Below are 23152 nucleotides of genomic sequence, written 5' to 3'. Positions count from 1 at the left end.
GTTTTCTGTCTTCCTCCCTTCTTGAATAGAGGGGCAATCCAGAGACCCAGGGTAATGCTCTGTGGGCCCGGGTTCGAATCCCGCCACGGCAGATGGTGAAATTTGAATTCAATAAAATTCTGGAATTAAAAATCTAATGATGACCATGAAACTATTGTTGATTGTCGTAAAAACCCACCTGGTTCACTGATGTCCTTTAGGGAAGAAACTCTGCCATCCTTGCCTGGTCTGGCCTACATGGGACTCCAAACCCACAGCAATGTCATTGACTCTTAAATGCCCTCTAAAATGTCCTAGCAAGACACTCAGTTGTATCAAACAGCTACAAAAACACAAAAAAGAGGAATGAAACCAGACGGACAACCCTACATCAACCTAGGCACCAGAAACGACAATGGCAAACTCAGCCCTGTCGACCCTGCAAAGTCCTCCTTACTAATATCTGGGACCTTGTGCCAAATTTGGGAGAGCGTCTCACAGACTAGTCAAGCAACAGTCTGACATAGTCATCCTCATGGAATCATATCTTACAGATAATGTCCCAGACACCACCATCACCATCCCTGGGTATGACCTGTCCCACCGGCAGGACAGACCCAGCAGAGGTGGCGGCACAGTGATATACAGTCGGGAAGGTGTTGCCCTGGGAGTCCTCAGCATTGACTCCATAGCCCGTGAAATCTCATGGCATCAGGTCAAACATGGGCAAGGACACCGCCTGCTGATTACCACATACTACCCTCCCTCAGCTGATGAATCAGTGCTCCTCCATGTTGAACACCACTTGGAGGAAGCACTGAGGGTGGCGAGAGTGCAAAATGTACTCTGGGTGGGGGACTTCAATGCCCATCACCAAGAGTGGCTCGGTAGCACCAGTACTGACCGAGCTGGCTGAGACTGGGTCTGTGGCAGGCGCTGAGGGAATCAACAAGAGGGAAAAACATACTTGACCTCATCCTCACCAACCTGCCTGCCGCAGATGCATCTGTCCATGACAGTATTGGTAGGAGTGACCACTGCACAGTCCTTGTGGTGACGAAGTCCCGTCTTCACAGTGAGGATACCTTCCATCGTGCTAAATGGGACAGACTTCGAACAGATCTAGAAACTTAAGACTGGGCAACCATGAGGTGCTGTGGGCCATCAGCAGCAGCAGAATTGTACTCAACCACAATCTGTAACCTCATGGCCCGGCATATCCCCCACTCTATCATTACCATCAAGCCAGGGGATCAATCCTGGTTCAATGAAGAGTGCAGGAGGGCATGCCAGGAGCAGCACCAGGCATACCTAAAAATGAGGTGTCAACCTGGTGAAGCTATAACACAGGACTACTTGTGTGCCAAACAGTATAAGCAGCAAGTGATAGAGCTAAGTGTTTCCACAACAAACGGATCAGATCTAAGCTGTGCAGTCATGCCACATCCAGTTGCAAGTGGCAGTGGACAATTAAACAACTCGATGGAGGAGGAGGCTCCTCCACAAATATCCCCATCCTCAATGAGCACATCAGTGCAAAAGATAAGGCTGAACCTCTACCTGGAAGTTCCCTTCCACGTCATTCACCATCCTGAATTGGAAATATATCGCCGTTCCTTCACTGTCGCTGGGTCAAAATCCTGGAACTCCCTTCCTAACAGCACGGTGGGTATACCTACACCACATGGACTGCAGTGATTCAAGAAGGCAGCTCACCACCACCTTCTCAAAGGCAACTAGGGATGGGCAATAAATGCTGGCCTAGCCAGCGACACCCACATCCCATGAATGAATAATAAAAAAAGATGAGTTTGTAGAATATGTTCATAACAATATCATGGAGCAGCACGTAGTGGAACCGACTAAGGATAAAGCTGTCTAAGATCTAGTATTATGTAATGAAGCAGGGTTAATTAGTAATGTCCGTGCCAAAAGCTTCACAGGGAAATAATGGCCAGAATACCATTCAATTCCATGTCAAGTTTGAAAGTGGCATATTCCAATGGCAAACAAAAATCTTGAACTGAAATAAAGCCAATTACAAAGTTATGAGAGGAGAACTGGCTAAGGTTAATTGGGTAAATAGACAATAAGGTATGGTGGGAAATGAACAATGGGAAACAATTCAAAATGTTCAACAAAAATGCATTGCATTGAAGAACAAAAACTCAGCAAGAAATACCCACCCGTGGTTCAGTCAGGAAGTTAGTGATAGTATTAGATTGAAAACAGAGGCTGTTTACATTGTAAAAAAAACAGTACAAGGCCTGAGGATTGGGATTGCTTTAGAAACAAGCACTAAAAAGTTGATAAAAATGGAAAAAAATTGAACATGTGAGTAAACTAGCCAGAAATATAAAAACAGATTGCAAATGGGTTTTTTTCACGTTGGCAGGCTGTGCACTATCACAAGGATCAGTGCCGGGGCCTCAGCTATTTACAATCTAGTTGAGTGGGGCATCAAGATGGCAGATGGAGTATAATATATGGATATGAAGTTATTCATTTTTGCCATGAGAATAAAAAAGCAAAATATTTTTTAAAAGGTGAGAAACTTGGAAGTATTGATGCTCGAAGAGACTTAGATGTGCTCGTACAAAGAACGCAGTAAGTTAACATGCAGGTGCAGCAAGCAATGGCATGTAGGCCTTTATTGTGAGGGGGTTGGGGTACAAGAATAAAGAAGTCTTGTTACGGTTGTACAGGGTTTTGCTGAGACCGCATCTGGAGTACTGTGTGCAGTTTTGGCCTCCACATGTAAGAAAGGATATACTTGCATTGGAGATGGTACAGCAAAGGTTCATGGATGATTTTAATCTACATGTAAACTGGAAAAATAAAATTGGCAGTAGTAGCCTGGATGAGGAGCTCATAGACTGCTTTGAGAAAGTTTCTTACAGCAGCTTGTTCTGAAACCAACCAGAGAGTAGGCTATATTAGATTTTAGGTATTGTGTCATGTGACAGGATTAATTAATGACCTCAGAGCAAAGGCACCCCTAGGTAGCAGTGACCATAATATGTTTGAATTTTACATCCAGTTTTAAAGGGGGAAGAGTGGGTCCAAGACTAGTATTTTAAACTTAAATAAGGGTAACTATGTGGGCATGAAAGCTGAGCTAGCTGAAGTGACCTGGGATACCAGGCTAGAGGATAGATCAATGGAGAAGCAATGGCAGACGTTTAAGTGGATACTTCAGAATACTTCGAATAAGTACATTCCTTCTATAAAGAAAATTTCTTAGGGGAAGACCCACCATCCGTGCTTAACTAAAGAGGTTAAGGAAAGCATCAAACTTAAGGAAAAAGCATACAACTGCGCAAAGATAAGTGGCAGGTCAGATCGGTCAGAATAAAAAGAATGGCAGAGAATGACTAAAAGGTTAATCAGGAGAAAGAAATTAGAGAATGAGAGGAAGCTAGCTAGAAATGTAAAAACGGTTAGCAAGAGTTTTTATAGGCATTTAAAAAGAGAAAGAATGAGTGAGTGTCAGTCCCCCAGAGAGTGAGACTGGGGAGTTAATAGTAGATAATAAGGAAATGGGGGATGAAATGGACAAATATTTTGCTTCTGTCTTCACTATAGAAGATACAAAAAGAATTCCAGTAATAGCTGTAAATCAGGAGCTGGAGGGGAGAGAGGAATTTGGGTGAAATCACAATCACTAGGGAAGTGGTACTGAGCAAATTGATGGAGCTGCGGGCTGACAAATCTCCAAGTCCTGATGGTCTTCATCCTAGGGTCTTAAAAGAGGAGGCGAATGAGGTAGTGGATGCTTGGTGTTAATTTTCCAAAATTTGCTAGATTCTAGAAAGATTCCATCGGACTGGAAAGTAGCAAATGCTTTTTTTTATTCATTTAAGGGATGTGGATGTCGCTTGCTAGGCCAGCATGTTTTGCCCATCCCTAATTGCCTTTGAGAAGATGGTGGTGAGCTGCAGTCCATGTGGCATAGATACATCCACTTTGCTGTTAGGGAGGGACTTCCAGGATTTTGACCCAGTGACAGTGAAGGAATGGCAATATATTCCCAAGTCAGGATGGTGAGTGGCTTGGAGGGGAACTTCCAGGTGGTGGTCTTTCCATGTGTCTGCTGCCCTTGTCCTTCTAGATGGTAGTGGTCGTAGGTTTGGAAGGTGTTATCTAAGGAGCCTTGGTGAGTTTCTGCACTGCATCTTGCAGATGGTACACACTGCTGCTACTGTGCGTTGGTGGTGGAGGGACTGAATGTTTGTGGATGTGGTGCCAATCAAGCAGGCTGCTTTATGCTGGATGATGTCAAGCTTCTTGAGTGTTTTTTGGAGCTGCACTCATCCAGGCGAGTGGGGAGTATTCCATCACACTCCTGACTAGTGCCTGGAAGACTGTGGACAGGCTTTGAGGAGTCAGGTGAGTTACTCGCTGCAGAATTCCTAGCCCCTGACCATTTCTTGTAGCCACAGTATTTATATGGCTAGTCCAGTTCAGTTTCTGGTCAATGGTAACCCCCAGGATGTTGATAGTGGGGGAGTCAGTGATGGTAATGCCATTGAATGTCACGGGGCAATGGTTAGATTTTCTCTTGTTGCAGATGGCCATTGCCTGGCACTTGTGTGGCGTGAATGTTACTTGCCACTTGTCAGCCCAAGCCTGGATATTGTCCAGGTCTTGCTGCATTTGGACATAGACTGTTTCAGTATCTGAGGAGTCGTGAATGGTGCTGAACATTGTGCAATCATCAGTGAACATTCCCACTTCTGACCTTATGATGGAAAGAAGGTCATTGATGAAGTAGCTGAAGATGGTTGGGCCGAGGACTCGGACTAAGCAGATTCCTTGCCTCCAGCAGTCCTCCGAGTGCCGATGACCTTGGATGTCCCTGCCTCCGCCTGCTGTGGTACAGATTGTGTGCTGTGCTCACCAGATTTTGATCCCGAGGTTGCTCTCTATCTAGGTCCCACCGAGGTGTGTGTCGCTGTGCTGTTGGAAGGCGTGGGTGAATGCTGTGACAGGTCTTCAACAGCACTGCCTTCAGGGTCCTTATCCGAGATGCTCTCGGTTCTGGAGTCAGGGTCAAGGTTGCCTGAGAGAAACATGGAAGACGTGTATCGGATAGAAAGTGGAGATTATTGGTGCTTGCAGCCGAGTTACACACTGAACAGTGGACTCAGAGTAACGTTGAGAGAGGGATGATGAGGTGCAGGAACTTCATGGGATGCTTCTTGCCGACCTCCCCGTCGCTGTAGGAATGGTCCATGTCCTCTCCAGCCAGCTCCAACACAAGAGTCTTGAACGGAGAATGTCAGGCACTCCAGCCCCCGGTCTGGGACCTCTCCCGGTCATTGTGCGCGATCTTATCCTGCATAAAGTCAGATGGAGAGAGTGTGAGCAAGGCGCATGCCAGGCCAAATGAGAAGATACCAGGTGTGTGTATGTGTGTGCTGAGTGGAGCCATGGACGGGATGAGGAGGCAGTCTCCAGAGGAGATGAGGCCAGATTGAGATGTGAGGGTGTGGTTGAGAGAGCGAGTGGTGATATTCCTTGAGCTGGTAGTGACTGAGATGCCAATGAATGTATGATGGGCTTGTGAGTGGGTGAGTTGAGAGTGACGAGATGGTTGCCTTACCCTGGTGGCATGGATGAGATCATTCATCTTTTTTCTGCACTGGATAGCTGACCTCTTGTGTGCAGCTTTGTCACTGACCACCTCTGCCACCGCCTCCGAAGCCAGAGTGCTGAGACTGATGGGCCCCCTGTGGCCAGAGCGGGCGCAGAGGACATCACAGTGTTCAGAAGGCCTCCACGTTGTTCAGAAGGCATTCCAGGGATGCGTCACTGAATTGGGGGGCTGCACTCTTCTTGGCTTTTGGGGCCATGTCTTCTCTGGAGCAATCTTAGGCTGCAAGCGTTGAGAACTGTACGTGTGGCAACAGTTTAAATATGGCACCCGGGGTGAGGAAACAGTGAGGTAACAGCTTGGCAGGCATATCAGAGGCCGCCTGCCAATGAGGCAGCGTGTTTCCCATGACTGCATAGGTTATGAGGCGGGAAGGGGACAATACGGTGCCCAAATCCACCATCGCTCCCAGTGGGTAAAGCGTTCTTTTTCACACCCGCCACTGCACTCAGTACAATTCTGCCCTGAGACTAGCTTTTTATTCCAGCTTTATTAAATTAACAGAATTTAAATTCCCCAACTACCATGGTGGGAATTTGAACTCATGTATCCAAGTCAGTGATCCCTGTCTCGGGATTGGTGAGGCCACAGCTGGAGTACTGTGTGCAGTTCTGGTCGCCACATTATAGGAAAGATGTGATTGCACCGGAGGGGGTGCAGAGGAGATTCATCAGGATGTTGCCTGGGATGAAACATTTAAGTTATGAAGAGAGGTTGGATAGACTTGGGTTGTTTTCGTTGGAGCAGAGAAGACTGAGGGGCGACTTGATCGAGATGTACAAGATTATGAGGGGCATGGACAGGGTGGATAGGGAGCAGCTGTTCCCCTTAGTTGAAGGGGACACAAGTTCAAGGTGAGAGGCAGGAGGTTTAGGGGGGGATGTGAGGAATAACTTTTTTACCCAGAGGGTGGTGACGGTCTGGAATGCGCTGCCTGGGAGGGTGGTGGAGGCGGACTGCCTCACATCCTTTAAAAAGTACCTGGATGAGCACTTGGCACGTCAGAACATTCAAGGCTATGGGTCAAGTGCTGGTAAATGGGATTAGGTAGCTAGGTCAGGTGTTTCTCATGTGTCGGTGCAGACTCGATGGGCCGAAGGGCCTCTTCTGAGCTCTGTAATTCTGTGATTATTAGTCCAGTAACATAACCAATATACTACCTTTGAGTATTTTTTGACTTGTAGCTGATGTTCAGACTGCTGATATTATTTTTGTGTTGGGAGGTTTTTCTCAAGGGAGGTGGATAAATCCAGCAACATGAGCCAGATCCTGGGGCTCGGAATCGGCATCTTCCAGGGATTATCCAACTTTACATTGAACTGTAAGTAACTGTGGCATTTTATTCACAGGTAAATCTTCAACAACTGGAGAGAAAGAGCAAGCCAGAAAGAGAGAGAAAGGGCAGTGAGAGATAGAAAAACATACAGAAAGAGAAAGACTGAGTCCCTCAGTGTGGCAGAAACAGATAGGTGGCTGAGAGAATCAGAGAATGGACATAGAGAGTGAGAAATAGGGACACAGAGAACGACAGGCAGCTGATCAATAAATATGAAAAGAAATTGTAAAGAATTCTACAGACACATAAATAACACAATAAAAATCAGTGTAGAATAAACTTGCAGATATGCTAATGATATGGCTGAATTGTGAATAGAAAGATTTGCATTTATAAAGTGCTTTTTATGATCGCAGACATCTCCAAGCGCTTTACAGCCAATGAAGTAAATTTGAAGTGTAGTCCCTGTTGTAATGTAGGAAATGTGGCAGCTAACATGTGCACAGCAAACGCCCACTAACAGAAAGGTGATAATGACCAGATAGCCTGCTTTTCTTTGAAGACTGAGTCTGAAGAAGAGTCATATGGACTTGAAATGTTGACTCTATTTCCCTCTCCACAAATGCTGCCAGACCTGCTGAGTTTCTCCAGCATTTTCTGTTTTTATTTCAGATTTCCAGCATCTGCAGTATTTTGCTTTTATCTTAGTATTTTTCTGTGATGTTGATCAAGAGTTAAATATTGGCCAGCACTCTGAAGATAACTTCCCTGCTCTTCTTCCAAATAGTGCCATGAGATCTTTTGCATCTGTTTGAGCAGGCAGATGGGCCTCAATTTTTCGCCTCATCCAAAAGATGGTACCTCTGACAGTGCAGCACTCCCTCAGTAATGCACTGGAGTGTCACCCTTGTTTTTTGTGCTCAATCTCTGGAATGAAACTCAAACCTAGATCCTTGTGACTCAGAGGCGAGACCCCAACCAACTGAGCCAACATGAACAATTAATTACCAGGGAAATTAACAAAGTGGTCATGACATTAGGAGAAAAGATCAAAAAAGATATTCGGACATTTAAGATAGAATGTTGCGGGGGGAGTGGGTAATAATTGATAAACTAGTTAAACTTCAAAAGTGTAAAAGCCCAGGTCTGGATGGATTACATTCGCAGATATTCAAAGCAGCTATGGAAGAGATAGCAGATAGAATACAAAATGCTGGCAATACACAACAGATCTGGCAGCATCTGTGGAGAGAGAAACAGTTAACGTTTCAGTTTGTCACATTTCGTATTAAAGGCACCCTATAAATGTAAGTTGTTGATGTTTGTTGTTGAAGATGCAGGTTTATTGATTACAATAACAGGATAAATATTCCTACCTTTTGCAGGTATAGTTCTGGGCACCATCTGTGTCAGTGGATTGTTGCTGGCAAAGGAACAGCTCCGCGCTGGTGATATGATGTCCTTCCTCGTGGCCACACAGACTGTGCAGAGGTTAGTTGGTTAGGATTCACTGTATCGATATAGTGGGCCTTACTGGTACCTGCTCTCCACAGAATGGGCAGACCGAGTGCCACCGCCAATGGACAGTAACTTTGGGACATTGGATAAAGTACTGCACCATCACCTCCTGGGGCCTAAATTCCAAAACAGTTCAGACAGAAGGGGACAAAGGCCAGCTTTCTCAGATGGGACACTGATACTGACTGGGATAGTAATATTGTAAAGGGCAGAGAGGCGAAAGAGTTTCTGAAGTATATTCAAAACATTCCCTAATTGCCCTTGAACATAACATAAGAAATAGGAACAGGAGTGGACCATTCGGCCCCTCGAGCCTGCTCTGTCATTCAATAAGATCATGGCTGATCTTCTTGTGCTGCAATTTCCACGTTCCCATCTAACCCCAATAATCTTTGATTCCCCTGTCTAACAAGAATCTTATCTTCAACACCTCTTTGGTCTTTTGTCTGTGACATCTTTTGGTTATCTGCTCCTATCACTGCTTGCTTGTCCCTACAACCACCCCCACCCCCCTCCCCACTTCTCCCCCCACGCCCCCACCTTAAACCAGCTTATATTTCACCCCTCTCCTATTTTTACTTAGTTCTGTTGAAGGGTCATGAGGACTTGAAACGTCAACTTTGTTCTTCTCCGCCGATGCTGCCAGATCTGCTGAGTTTTTCCAGGTATTTCTGTTTTTGTTTTGGATTTCCAGCATCCGCAGTTTTTTGTTTTTATTTTTAAGAATTTTATCCACCTCTGCCTTAAAAATATTCAATGACCCCGCCTCCACCGCCTTCTGAGGCAGAGAGTTCTAAAGTTGCACAACCCTCAAAAAAAATTTCTCGTCATCTCTGTCCTAAAAAGGCGGCCCCTAATTTTAAAACAGGGACCCCTAGTTCTGGACTCACCCACAAGAGGAAACATCCTTTCCACGTCCACTTTGTCAAGGCCGTTCAGGATCTTGTAAACTTCAATTAAATCACCCCTCACTCTTCTAAACTCCAGTGGAAACAAGCCCAGTCTGTCCAACCTGTCCTCATAAGACAACCCACTCATTCCAGGTATCAATCTAGTAAACCTCCTCTGTACCGCCTCCTATGCATTTACATCCTTCCTTAAATAAGGAGACCAAAACTGCACACAGTATTCGAGATGCAGTCTCACCAATGCCCTGTATAACTGAAGCATAACATAAATAAAAATACCTGGAAAAACTCAGCAGGTCTGGCAGCATCTGCGGAGAGGAACACAGTTAACGTTTCGAGTCCGTATGACTCTTCAACAGAACATACGGAGTCATACGGACTCGAAACATTAACTGTGTTCCTCTCCGCAGATGCTGCCAGACCCGCTGAGTTTTTCCAGGTATTTTTATTTTTGTTTTGGATTTCCAGCATCCGCAGTTTTTTGCTTTTATCTGAAGCATAACATCCTTACTTTTATGTTCAACCCCTCTCTTAATTCAATTAGCCTTCTTAATTACTTGCTGTACCTGCATACTAACTTTGTGCTACTCATGTACTAGAACACCTAGATCCCTCTGCACCTCGTAATTCTGCAGCTGTTCTCCATTTAAGAAATACTCTGCTTTTTTGTTCTTCCTGCCAAAGTGAACAACTTCACATTTTCCCACATCAAACTCCATTTGCCAGATCTTTGCCCACTCACTCAACCTATCTACATCCATCTGCAAGCTTCTCATGTCCTCTTCACAACATACTTTCCTAGCTATCTTTGTGTCACCTGCAAATTTAGCTACCATGTCTTTACTCCCCTCATCTAAGTCATTGATGTAAATCGTAAAAGGTTGAGTCCCCAGTACAGTACTTATCAATTCTGTTAGTAACACCCTCAAAAAACTCCAACAGCTGCATTAAACAAGATTTCCCATTCATAAATCCATGCTGGCTATGCTCAATCAGATCATTATTAGATCCTTAGCCAAGGATCCATTTATCACATCCTTTACAATGGATTCCAGCCTTTTCCCTGCCACTGATGTGTGTCTAACAGGTCTGTAGTTCCCTGTTTTCTCTCTCTCTCCCTTCTTAAATAGTGGAGTGACATTTTCTACCTTCCAATCTGCAGAAACCATTCCAGAATCTGTAAAATTTTGGAAGGTGATCACCAATGCATCCACTATCTCCATAGCTACTTCTTTCAACACTCTGGGATGTAGATCATCAGGTCCTAGAGACTTAGCAACCTTCAGTCCCATTAATTTCTCCAATTCAACCTTCTTACTAATACTAATTTCCTTCAATTCATCATTCTCTCTGGTCCCTTAGATCTCTAATTCTGGGAGATTTCTTGTAACTTCCTCAGTGAAGACAGACACAAAGGAATCATTTAGCTTCTCTGCCATTTCTCTATTCCCCATTATAAATTCTCCTGACTCTGTCTGTTTTGGATCCACATTTGTCTTAACTAAACATTTCCTTTTTAGATACCTATAGAAGCTGTTGCAATCCATTTTTATGTTTTTTGCTGGTTTACGTTCATTTTCAATTCTCCCTTTCTTTATCAGTTTTTTGGTCCTCCTTTGCTTTATTCTAAAATCCTCCCAATCTTCAGGTTTACTACTATTTCTGACAACTTTATAGGCCTTTTCTTTTAGTCTTATACAATCCTTAACTTCCTTTGTTAGCCACAGTTGACTGGTTGAAAATGAGAGGGCATTGGAGAGAGTGCAGAAAAGATTCATGAGAATGGTTCCAGGAATGAGGAACTTCAGTTATGAAGATAGATTGAAGAAATTAGGATTGTTTTTCTTGGAGAAGAGAAGGCTGAGAGGAGATCAGAAAGCGGTATTCAAAATCATGGGGGATCTGGACAGATAGGGAGAAACTGTTCCCATCCATGAGAGGATCGAGAATGAGAGGCACAGATTTAAAGTAATTGACAAAAGGAGTGAAAGCGATACGATGGGAAAGTTTTTCACACAGTTGTTAAGGTCTGGAATGCGCTGCCTGAGACTGTGGGAGAGGCAGGTTCAATTGAGGCATTCAAAAGGGAATTTAGCCTGTTATGTGGAAAGGAAAAATGTGCAGGGTTATGAGGTGAAGTTGGGTAATTGGCACCAGGTGAATTGCTCATTGGGAGGGCTAGTGCAGGCATGATGGACTGAATGGACTCCTGCATTGTAACAATTCTGTGACATTTACATGAAACAACTTGGCCCTGGTTATGGTCTGTATCTAATGTGCTCCTAAATGTTTGACAGGAAGTGACAGGCAGAGCTGTGCTCGTGCACCTGTCACTGTCCCGTGGAGATATAGATGAGACTTCAGTATCTGCACCATGCCCAGGCTCCAGATCTATAGCTGTTTAGCACTGGCACCAGTATATTCAATATACATGGATGAATCTCTGCACTAATAGCTGTTTATGTAGCTGACATGCTCAAGTAACTATTTCTTTGTCCATTGCTGCAGGTCTTTGGCGAATATCTCCACCACCTTTGGACAGGTGAGTCTTTTTATCCATGTTGATCACCTGCCCAATAAACTGTTTCCACCAGCTCCCCATTTCCAATGCACCAGACTCACAGCACATCCTCCCACAACACCTTCACTATCCAGCACCACCACCTCAGCCCACTCCCCCACCCCCTCCAGCACGCCAGCATTTATTGCCCATCCCTAATTGCCCTTGAGAAGGTGGTCGTGAGCTGCCTTCTTGAACTGCTGCAGTCCATGTAGGAACACTCACAGTGCTGTTAGGAAGGGAGTTCCAGGATTTTGGAACGGTAATATAGTTCCAAATAAGGACAGTGTGTGACCTGGAGCAGAACTTGCATCTGCTGCCCTTCTCTAACTAGGTGGTAGAGGTTGCAGGTTTGAAAGATACTGTCGACGGAGCTTTGGTGAGTGCTACAGTACGTCCACGTGCGTCGGCGGTGGAGGGATTGAATGTTGAAGGTAGTGGCTTGGGTGTCAATGAAGCAGGCAGCTTTGTTCTGGATGGTGTCGAGGTTCTTGATTGTGGTTGGATCTACACTCATCCAGGCAAGTGGAGGGTATGTGAGTGTGTGTGTGTCTGCGTGTGCGTGCGTCTGCATGTGCATGCGTCTGCGTGTGCGTGCGTCTGCGTGTGCGTGCATGCGCGAACTCACCTGGTGTCTGCAAACACCCTGACTGAACAGCCCTATCTCTCTTTCTTTGCCAGGTTATTCGTGGGATGAGCTCTGGAAGCCGAGTATTTGAGTTCATGACGCTGGAACCAGTAATTCCAGTAAAAGGGGGCCTCCAGATCCCATTGCAAGCCCTGGCTGGGTTGGTGCAGTTCAACAATATTACCTTCAGGTCTGTAAGGGAGCCAGATAAGTCCAACTGTCTAAAAACAAAAAGCTACTGCGGATGCTGGAAATCCAAAACAAAAACAGAATTACCTGGATAAACTCAGCAGGTCTGGCAGCATTGGTGGAGAAGAAAAGAGTCGACGTTTCGAGTCCACATGACCCTCCAACAGAAAGTTCTGTTGAATGGTCATGTGGACTCGAAACGTCGACTCCAACTGTCTATGTGTATTGTGATGAGACATTGTTCCTCCAGGCTATGGAAGGGGTAAAACCAGCTATGTGTTCTCACTTGATTAATTACAAAGGAAGTCCTTGCTTAAAGTTATTAATTTGTTTGTGGAAATACGACATTATGCGGAACAGTCTGGCTGAGGCTCATAAATACCGCTCAGCGTTGCTTGCTCCCCACCTTGCCCGAGACCAGCTCTCGCAGGCTCAACGTGGGAGTTGCGAAGCAACATCCAGGTGTACAGTGACCTTAACTCAATAAAAATGCCGGGTTCTAATTGGAGAGTGACATTAATGTGAGATGACATTGTGCAGCTCCCTCTACACTGTCCCCATCAAACACTCCCAGGACAGGAACAGCATGGGGTTAGATACAGAGTAAATCTCCCTCTACACTGACCCCATCAAACACTCTCAGGACAGGAACAGCATGGGGTTAGATACAGAGTAAATCTCCCTCTACACCGTCCCCATCAAACACTCCCAGGACAGGAACAGCATGGGGTTAGATACAGAGTAAAGCTCCCTCTACACCGTTCCCATCAAACACTCCTAGGGCAGGTACAGCACGGGATTAGATACAGAGTAAATCTCCCTCTACACTGTCCCCACCAAATCTCTCAGAGCAGGTGAAGCAGGGGTTTAGATACAGAGTAAATTTCCCTCTACACTGTCCCCACCAAATCTCTCAGAGCAGGTGAAGCAGGGGTTTAGATACAGAGTAAATCTCCCTCTACACTGTCCCCACCAAATCTCTCAGAGCAGGTGAAGCAGGGGTTTAGATACAGAGTAAATTTCCCTCTACACTGTCCCATCAAACACTCCCAGGGCAGGTACAGCACGGGGTTAGATACAGAGTAAAGCTCCCTCTACACTGTCCCCATCAAACATTCCCAGGGCAGGTACAGCACGGGGTTAGATACAGAGTAAAGCTCCCTCACACTGTCTCATCAAACACTCCCAGGGCAGGTACAGTGTTCTCCAACCTCCAATGTTCCGCCACCAACCCCCTTCCCCTGTCCCTGTCCTGTGCCATTTTTCATTCCAAAGCCAGCCGCTTCATACCCTGTCTCTGTCAGATTGCTACTTTATGTCATATTTACGCCAGCTTATTTATAATTGTCGCGGAAAAAACAGAGTGAACACTCAGACCCTGGAGGCTTGTCTAGGAAGTCTTTATTAAAGTCGTGATATCACGGAGAGCCTAGTCGCATACAACGGAGTGAACCAGTCTCTGACTAACACCTCTTTACACACATAGATATAGCAAAAGGTTCGTGACAGAAACTTGGGCAATTACAATAGTTTCAAATGGCTTCAAAGGATAGCGATCAGTGTTAATGGTTTAACGATTAGACAGGACAATGTCAATGGTTTAGCAAATAGATAGGACAATGTCAATGGTTTAGCAAATAGACAGGACAATGTCGATGGTTCAGCAAATAGACAGGACAATGTCGATGGTTCAGCAAATAGACCGGACAATGTCAATGGTTTAGCAAATAGACAGGACAATGTCAATGATTTAGCAAATAGACAGGACAATGTCAATGGTTTAGCAATTAGACAGGACAATGTCGATGGTTCAGCAAATAGACAGGACAATGTCAATGGTTTAGCAATTAGACAGGACAATGTCAATGGTTTAGCAAATAGACAGGACAATGTCAATGGTTTAGCAAATAGACAGGACAGTGTCGATGGTTCAGCAAATAGATAGTGCTAATTGGTAACATATCCTGGGCAATGCACACACACAATAGTTTTTTTTAGGTTTTGCCACCGTATCTGACATCCGGAGCCCCTTAGTCTGGGAAGGTAGCTCTGGCCCTTTGATTTGCTAATTTACGTGCTGGCTGTGTGACTGTTTGGGGACATTCTACAGTAATTTCATTATACATGTATTTTAAGTTTATTTCTCTCACAAGTATAGGTGTATTTTATTTATTTCACAATTGTACGTGTTTTTTATTTCATTCACAATTATACACGTATTTTATTCCTCCACAATAATTCATTTCAGAGATGACGGTGTCATTGTTGATGCTGGCATTTATTGGCCGTGCCTTATTGCCCCTGAGGATGTGTTGGGCTTGTTTCTTGATTCACTGCAGTCCATGTGCTGTTAGGGATGGAGTTCCAGTAATTTGACCCAGTGACATTGGAGTAGCACCGATATAGTTCCAAGTCAGGATAATGTGCAGCTTGGAGGTTCCCATGCGTCTGCTGCCCTTGTCCTTTTGGGTGGTGGAGGTTGTAGGTTTGATTGCCAGAAGGCAATTGATAAGGTGCTAAATAAAAGATTAATGCAGAAGATAAAAGCTCATAGTGTAGGGGGTAACATTGGCATGGACTGGAGCTTGGCTAGCTAACAGGAACAGAGTGTAGGCATGAATGGATCTTTTTGTGATTGGCAGGATGTAATGAGTGGTGTGCAACAGGGATCAGTGCTGGGGCCTCAACTTTTTACACTTTAAGTAAATGACTTGGATGATGGGACCAAAGGTACGCTTGTGAAATTTGCTGATGACAAAGATTGGTAGGAAAGTATGTTGTGAAGAGGACCTAAGGAGGCTACAAAGTGACAGACAGGTTAAGTGAGTGGCCGAAGATCTGACAAATGGAGTATAACATTTTGGCAGGGAGAATAAAAAAAACTGCATGTTATCTAAATGATTGCAGAGCTTTGACATGCAGAGGGATCTGGGTGTCCTAATGCATGAATCACAAAAAGGCTAGTATGCAGGTACAGCAGGTATGCAGGTAATTAGGAAAGCTAATAATAGAATTTTATTGTTTATTGTGAGGGGAATTGAATACAAAAGTAGGGAGGTTACATTTCAGTTGTACAGAGCACGAGTCGGACCACACCTGGAGTACTGTGTACAGTATTGGTCTCCTTATTTAAGGAAGGATGTAAATGCATTAGAAGCAGTTCAGAGATATACTAGACTAATACCAGGAATGGGCAGGTTGTCTTATGAGGAAAGGTTGGACAGGCTAGGCTTGTAGCTGCTCGAGTTTAGAAGAGTAAGAGGCGACTTGTCGAAACCTTTAAGATGCTAAGGGGTCTTGACAGGGTGGATGTCTCAGAAACATAGAAAATAGGAGGAGGAGGTCATTCGGCCCTTCGAGCCTGCTCGGCCATTCAATATGATCATGGCTAATCCTCTATCTCAAAGCCGTACTCCTGCGCTCTCCCCATACCCCTAGACACCTTTGAGTCCAGAAATCTATTTCCTTCTTAAATATATTCAGTGACTTGGCCTCCACAGCTTCTGTGGTAGAGAATTCCACAGGTTCACCACCCTCTGAGTGAAGAAGTTTCTCCTCACCTCAGTCCTAAATGGCCTACCCCGTATCCTGAGATTGTGACCCCTTGTTCTTGACCCCGCCCCACAGCCAGAGGAAACATCATCCCTGCATCCAGTCTGTCCATCCCTGTCAGAAGTTTATATGTTTCAATGGGATCTCCTCTCATTCTGTCTAAACTCCAGTGAATACAGGTCTAGTCGGCCCAATCTCTCCTCATACAACAGTCCTGCCATCCCAGGAATCAGTCTGGTGAACCTTCGCTGCACTCCCTCTATAGCAAATATATCCTTTCTTAGGTAAGGAGACCAAAACTGCACACCATACTCCCGGTGTGGTCTCACCAAGGCCCTGTACAGCTGCAGTAAAACATCCTTGCTCCTGTATCCAAGCCCTCTTGCAATGAAGGCCAACATACCATTTGCCTTCTTAACTGCTTGCTGCATGCTTGCTTTCAGTGATTGGTGTACAAGGACACCCAGGTTCCTTTGTACATCAACGTTTCCCAATCTATCACCATTTAATAATACTCTGCCATTCTGTTTTTCCTACCGGAGTGGATAACTTCACACTTACCCACGTTTTACTGCATCTGCCATGTATTTACCCACTCCGTCAATCTGCCTAAATTGCCTTGAAGCCTCTAAACACCCTCCTCGTTGCTCACATTCCCACCAAGTTTCGTGTCGTCAGCAAACTTGGAAATATTACATTTGGTTCCCTCATGCAAATTATTGATATATATTGTCAATATCTGGGGCCCAAGCACTGATCCCTGCGGCACTCACTATTCACTGTCTGCTGCTCTGAAAAAGAGCTATTTATTCCTACCCTCTGTTTCCTCTCTGCTTGCCAATTCTCAATTCATGCCAATATATTATCCCCAATCCCATGTGCTTTAATTTAACCTCATTTGTGGGAGTTTATCAAAAGTTTTCTGAAAATCCAAATGCACCACATCCACTGGTTCTCCCTTATCTATTCTGCTAGATATGTCCTCAAAGAACTCCAGTAGGTTTGTCGCACATGATTTCCCTTCATAAATCCATGTTGACTTTGTCTAATCCCATTGATATTTTCTAGGTATTGTGTTAACACATCCTTTATAATAGACTGTAGCATTTTCCCTACTACTTAGGTTAGGCTGACTGGCCTGTAATTCACTGCTTACTCTTCCCTTCTTTTTGAAATAGTGGGGTTACATTTGCCACCCTCCCATCTGCCGGGACTGCTCCAGAATCTACAGAAGTTTGGAAGATGACAACCAATGTATCCACTATTTCAATGGACACCTCCTTTAGTACGCTGGGATGTAGATTATCAGTCCCTGGGGATTTATCGGCTTTCAGTCCCAATAATTTCTCCAGCGCTATTGTTTTAGTAATACTAATTTCCTCACTAGACTCTTGGTTCCCTAGTATTTCTGGGAAGTTATTTGTGTCTTCCTCTGTTAAGACAGAACTAAAGTAGTTGTTTAATTGCTCTGTCATTTCCTTGTTCTCCATTATAAATTCTCCTGTTTCAGACTGTACGGGACCTACACTTGTCTTCACTAATCTTTTTCTCTTTACATACTTATAGAAGCTTTTACAGTCTGCTTTTATGTTCCTTGCAAGTTTATTGTCTTACTCTATTTTTCCTCTTAATCAATCCCTTGGTCCTCCTTTGCTGAATTCTAAACTGCTCCCAATCCTCAGGTTTGCTACTTTTTCTAGCAACTTTATATGACTCCTCTTCGGATCCAATACTGTCCTTACTTTCTTTTGTTAGCCATGGTTGGGATGCTTTTCCTGTTGTGTTTTTGTACCAGACAGGAATGTATAACTGTTGCAATGCATACATTCGTTCCTTAAATGTTAGCCATTATCTATCCACCATCATGCCTTTTAATGACGTTCCCCAATCTATCTTAGCCAACTCATGCCTCATACCTTCATAGTTTCCTTTGTTAAGATTTAGGACCCTAGTTTCAGGTTGGACTACTTCACTTTCCATCCTAATCATGTTATGGTAATTGTTCCTTAAAAGACCCCACTCAGCAAGATTATTAATTAAACCCTTCTCATTGCGCAATACCAAATCTAGGATAGCCTGTTCACTTGTCAGTTCCTCAACATACTGGTCTTAAAAAGCCAACTTGTACACATGCCAGGAATTCATTCGCCACAGTATTATTGCTAATTTGGTTTCCCCGGTCCATATGTGGATTAAAGTTACCCATGGTTACTGTAGCACCCTTGTTACATGCATCTCTAATTTCCTGTTTAATGTCATCCCTACTTTATCACTACTGTTTGGAGGCCTATAGACAACTCCCACTAATGTTTTACATAAGAAATAGGAACAGGAGTAGACTATTCGGCCCCTCGAGCCTCCTCCGCCATTCAATAAGATCATAGCTCATCTTCTTGTGTTTCGTTTTCCACATTTCTATTTAACCTCAATAACCTTTAATTCCCTTGCCTAACAAGAATCTATCTACCTCTGCCTTAAAAATATTCAAATACACCACCTCCACCACCTTCTGAGGCAGAGAGTTCCAAAGTCGCACAATCCTCAGAGAAAAAATTTCTCCTTATCTCTTTCATAAAAGGGTGCCCCCTAGTTCTGGACTCACCCACAAGAGGAAACATCCTTTCGATGTCCACCTTGTCAAGGCCGTTCAGGATCTTGTATAACTTCAATCAAATCACCCCTCACTCTTCTAAACTCCAGTGGAAACAAGCCCAGTCTGTCTAACCTTTCCTCATAAGACAATCCACTCATTCCAGGTTTCAACTTAGTAAACCTTCTTTGAACCACCTCCAGTGCATTTACCTTCCTTAAATAAGAAGACCAAAACTGCACACAGTATTCGAGGTGTGGTCTCACCAACGCACTGTATAACTGAAGCATAACATTCTTACTTTTATGTTCAATCCTTCTCATAATAAAGGATAGCATTCCATTAGCCTTCTTAATTACTTGCTGTGCCTGCATACTAACTTTGTGACTCATGTACTAAAACACCTAGATCCCTCTGCACCTCAGAATTATGCGGCCGTTCTCCATTTAAGTAGTACTCTGCTTTTTTGTTCTTCCTGCCAAAGTGAACAGTTTTAGATTTTCCCACATTAAACTTAATTTTCCTCCCCTTGTTGCTTCTTAGCTCCACCGAGACTGATTCTACATCTAGATTTTCTGAGCCAATATCCTCTCTCACTATCGCACTGATTTCATCCTTAACTAACAACGCTACTCTACCTCCTTTGCCTTTCCCTTTTTCCTGTCCGTCTTAAATATCGAGTACCCTCGGATATTCAGTTCCCATCCTTGGTCACCCTGCAGCCATGTCTCCATAATCGCAATCATATCGTACCTGTTTACTTCTATTTGCGCTATGAATTCATCTACCTTATTGTGAATGCTCCGAGCGTTCAGATATAGTGCCTTTAGACTAGTCTTTTTAACAGTTTTACACATTTTTTTTGTACTATGGTCCCATTTGCTGCTAGCCTTTGTTTCCTCTGCCTTCCATTTTTGTTTTCTAATTTTCTGTCTTTCATTCCTATATTTGTTTCCTTCTCTTGTGTCTTCCCCCTCACGTTTCCATCCCCCTGCCAGTCTAGTTTAAACTCTTCCCCACAGTACTAGCAAATGCCCCTGCGAGGATATTGGTCCCGGTCCTGCTGGGGTGCAACCCGTCCAACTTGTACAGGTCCCATCTCCCCCAGAATCAGTCCCAATGCCTCAGGAATCTAAATCCCTCCCTCCGACACCATCTCTCCAGCCACACATTCATCAGGTCTATTCTCCTATTCCTGATCTCACTAGCACATGGCACTGGGAGTAATCCTGAGATTACTACCTTTGAGGTCCCGCTTTTTAATTTATTTCCTAGCTCCCTATATTCTGCTTTCAGGACCTCATCCCTCTTTTTTACCTATGTCATTGGTACTGATATGGACCACAACCTCTGGCTGTTCACCCTACCCCTTCAGAATGTCCTGCACCCACTTAGTGACATTCTTGACCCCGGCACCAGGGAGGCAACATACCATCCTGGTGTCACATCTGCAGCCGTAGGAACGTCTATTTGTTTCCCTTAGATAGAATCTCCTATCACTATTGCTCTCCCACTTTCTCCCACCCCCTCTGTGGAGTTGAGCCACTCGTGGTGCAGGGACTTGGCTCTTGCTGCATTCCCCTGAGAAACCATCTCCCCCAGCAGTATCCAAAACGGAAAATCTGTTGGAGAGGGAGATCGACCCAGGGGACTCCTGCACTACCTGCCTAGTGCTTTTACTCTGTCTGGTGGTCACCCATTCCCTTTCTGCCTGTGTACTCTTTACCTGCTGTGTTACCACCTCACTGTACGTGCTATCCACGAAGACCTGATCCTTGTGGATGCTCCACAGTGGGTCCAGATGCAGCTCCAGATCTGAAACACTGATTTCGAGTAGCTGCAGCTGGAGACACTCCCTGCACCTCTTTGACCTTTTGTCTGTGACATCTTTTGGTTATCTCCACCTATCACTGGCCCTCTACCTAGCACTTCTTGTCCCAACACCCCGCCCCCCCCTTAAACCAGCTTATATTTCACCCCTTCTCTATTTTTAATTAGTTCTGTTGAAGAGTCATACGGACTCGAAACATTAACTGTATCCCTCTCCACCGATGCTGCCAGACCTGCTGAGTTTTTCCAGGTATTTTTGTTCTTGTTTTTGTTTCAGCCATGACCTTATTGAATGGGGAACAGGTTCGAGGGGTCTAGTGGCCTACTCCTGCTCCTCATTCGTATGTTCATATGTATGTTTTGAAGGTGCTGTTAAAGGAGCCTTGGTGAGTTGCTGCAGTGCATTTTGTGGATGATACACACTGTTGTCCCTTTGGATCAGCGGTGGAGGGAGTGAATGTTTAAAGTGCTGGATGGGGTGCCAATCAAGCAGGCTGCTTTATCCTGGATGATGTCGAGCTTGAGTGTTGTGGGAACTGCACTCACCCAGGCAAGTGGGGAGTATTCCATCACACTCCTGACTTGTGCCTTGTAGATGGTGGACAGGCTTTGGGGAGTCAGGAGGTGAGTTACTCGCTGCAGCATACCGAGCTTCTGACCTGCTCTTCTATAGCCACAGTGTGTATATGACTAGTCCTGTTGAGTTTCTGGTTAGTAGTGAATTCTGGGATGCTGACGGAATTTGACAATGGTACTGTTGTTGAATGTCAAGGGGAGATGGTTGATTTCTCTCCTGATGGAGATGACCATTGCCTGGCACTTGTGTGGCCACTTCTTAATCTAAACTGGATGTTGTCTGGGTCCTGCTGCACTTGGGCACAGACCGCTTCATTATATGCAGAATTGCAAACGCAGCTGGGCACTGTGTAATCATCTTCGAATCTGTGCAAAGCAAGGTCCTAGAAACAGAACGGAATGATAATAATCAGTTTGAGGAATACATTTTGTCCAGGGCATAAGGGAGACACCCTACTCTTCTTCATAATTGTCCAGTGCAATCTTTTACATCTACCTGAGAGGGGAGTTGGGTCCTTAGTGCTGTGCTCAAGTGTCAACCTGGAATATGGACTCAGCTCCCTGGAGAGGGATTTAACCCCAAATCTGCTGCCTCAGAGGTGAGAGTGCTAGCAACTGACAACATAAATGACATTTACATGGTCTTTTTGTAAAAGAAATCCCACCATTTCTCTTTCTTCATTTAGCTACCCCACCAGACCTGGTCATATTGTACTGCACAACTTCAATCTCACCCTGCCGGCCTCTAAAATGGTGGCTATTGTGGGACAATCCGGAACAGGTGAGTACAGTTTGATGGGTCGCTGATCATGATATATGTGGAATAGTGCAGGAGAGTTTGATGGGTCTTTGATAGCAATGTTTGTTGGGACAGTGCAGGACAGTTTGATGGGTCTCTGTTAATGATATACGCAGGACAGTACAGGACAGATGAAAAGGCAGAGTTATGAAAAGATATGAAAAAGTCAGACAGAAAAAGACAAGCTGGTTGATCTAGCCTGCCCTGTATAGTTGTGGTTCTTTGTAAATCATGATTCAGATACTCCCATCCACCAGCTGCCGTGTAATACGAATTAGGAGCAGGAGTAAAAGCCATTCAGCCTTTCAAGCCTGCTCTGCCAGTCAACAAGATCATGACCCCCTGGATGAGGTGAAGGAATGCTAAAAAGCTGTCTAAATAAAATGTAGGAAAGTTTCCCTGAAGTGCTGCTAGGCAATTGAAACAATTCCAAGAGGTTAGATTGACCAGGAGCTGTGTTACTTGGCAGACTCCTTTTGCATGTGATCTCTGCCAGGATAGGAATGGGTGCATCTCTTCTTTGAATGTGTACAGTGATCATATTGCGGAAGACAGAGATCTGCTTGTAAGCTTTTTCTAACGTGTGATTAAAATGCTTTGAAGGCAAGTCAACAGTAGCATCTCTGCTGGAAAGGTTTTATGACCCAGACGGCGGAGTTATCACTTTAGACGGATACAACATCAGGACCCTGGATCCACATTGGCTACGCAGTCACATCATCGGATACATTAGCCAGGTTAGCACTTCCCCATTACTCTCTCCACTCCTTTTCATCTACTCTTCTCCTCTCCTCTCCTCTACACCGACCTCTTTTCTCCCACAGCCCTCCTCTAATCCCTCTCTTCCTCCTTCCCACTCTTCTTTCACCTCACCCCACTCCTTCAACCTCTCCTCTTCCCTCCCTTGAGGTAACTGTCCCCTCTCCTCCGCTCCCTACTTCTGTAACTCTCCCCTGTCCTGCATCTTCTCCTTCCCATCTATTCCCTTGGTGGTATGTTACAGTTCATCAGGGAGTCCGAGTCGCTGTCTCTGTCCCCTTATGGTGTTGTTCATGTTCCTCGCCTCACCCAAAGGTGGGGCTGTTGTTCAT

General features: G+C 44.7%; 1 protein-coding gene across 2 annotated transcripts in view; it reads left to right on the top strand.

The window, feature by feature from the left end:
• LOC144680071 (mitochondrial potassium channel ATP-binding subunit-like) overlaps positions 1 to 23152 on the top strand; it is a 99936-nt gene that overhangs the window by 60625 nt on the left and 16159 nt on the right. For both annotated transcript variants that reach the window (XM_078541221.1, XM_078541220.1), the window contains 6 exons: positions 6859 to 6956; positions 8297 to 8402; positions 11846 to 11879; positions 12579 to 12715; positions 21949 to 22043; positions 22665 to 22798. In XM_078541221.1, coding sequence (XP_078397347.1) covers positions 6859 to 6956; positions 8297 to 8402; positions 11846 to 11879; positions 12579 to 12715; positions 21949 to 22043; positions 22665 to 22798 — 604 coding nt within the window. The remainder of the gene's footprint in view (positions 1 to 6858; positions 6957 to 8296; positions 8403 to 11845; positions 11880 to 12578; positions 12716 to 21948; positions 22044 to 22664; positions 22799 to 23152) is intronic.

This window comes from Cetorhinus maximus, chromosome 4 (genome assembly GCF_964194155.1).
Source record: "Cetorhinus maximus chromosome 4, sCetMax3.hap1.1, whole genome shotgun sequence".
NCBI lineage: Eukaryota > Metazoa > Chordata > Chondrichthyes > Lamniformes > Cetorhinidae > Cetorhinus > Cetorhinus maximus.
Note: the sequence above shows the minus strand (reverse complement) of the source record. Positions and strands in the feature narration are given on the sequence as shown.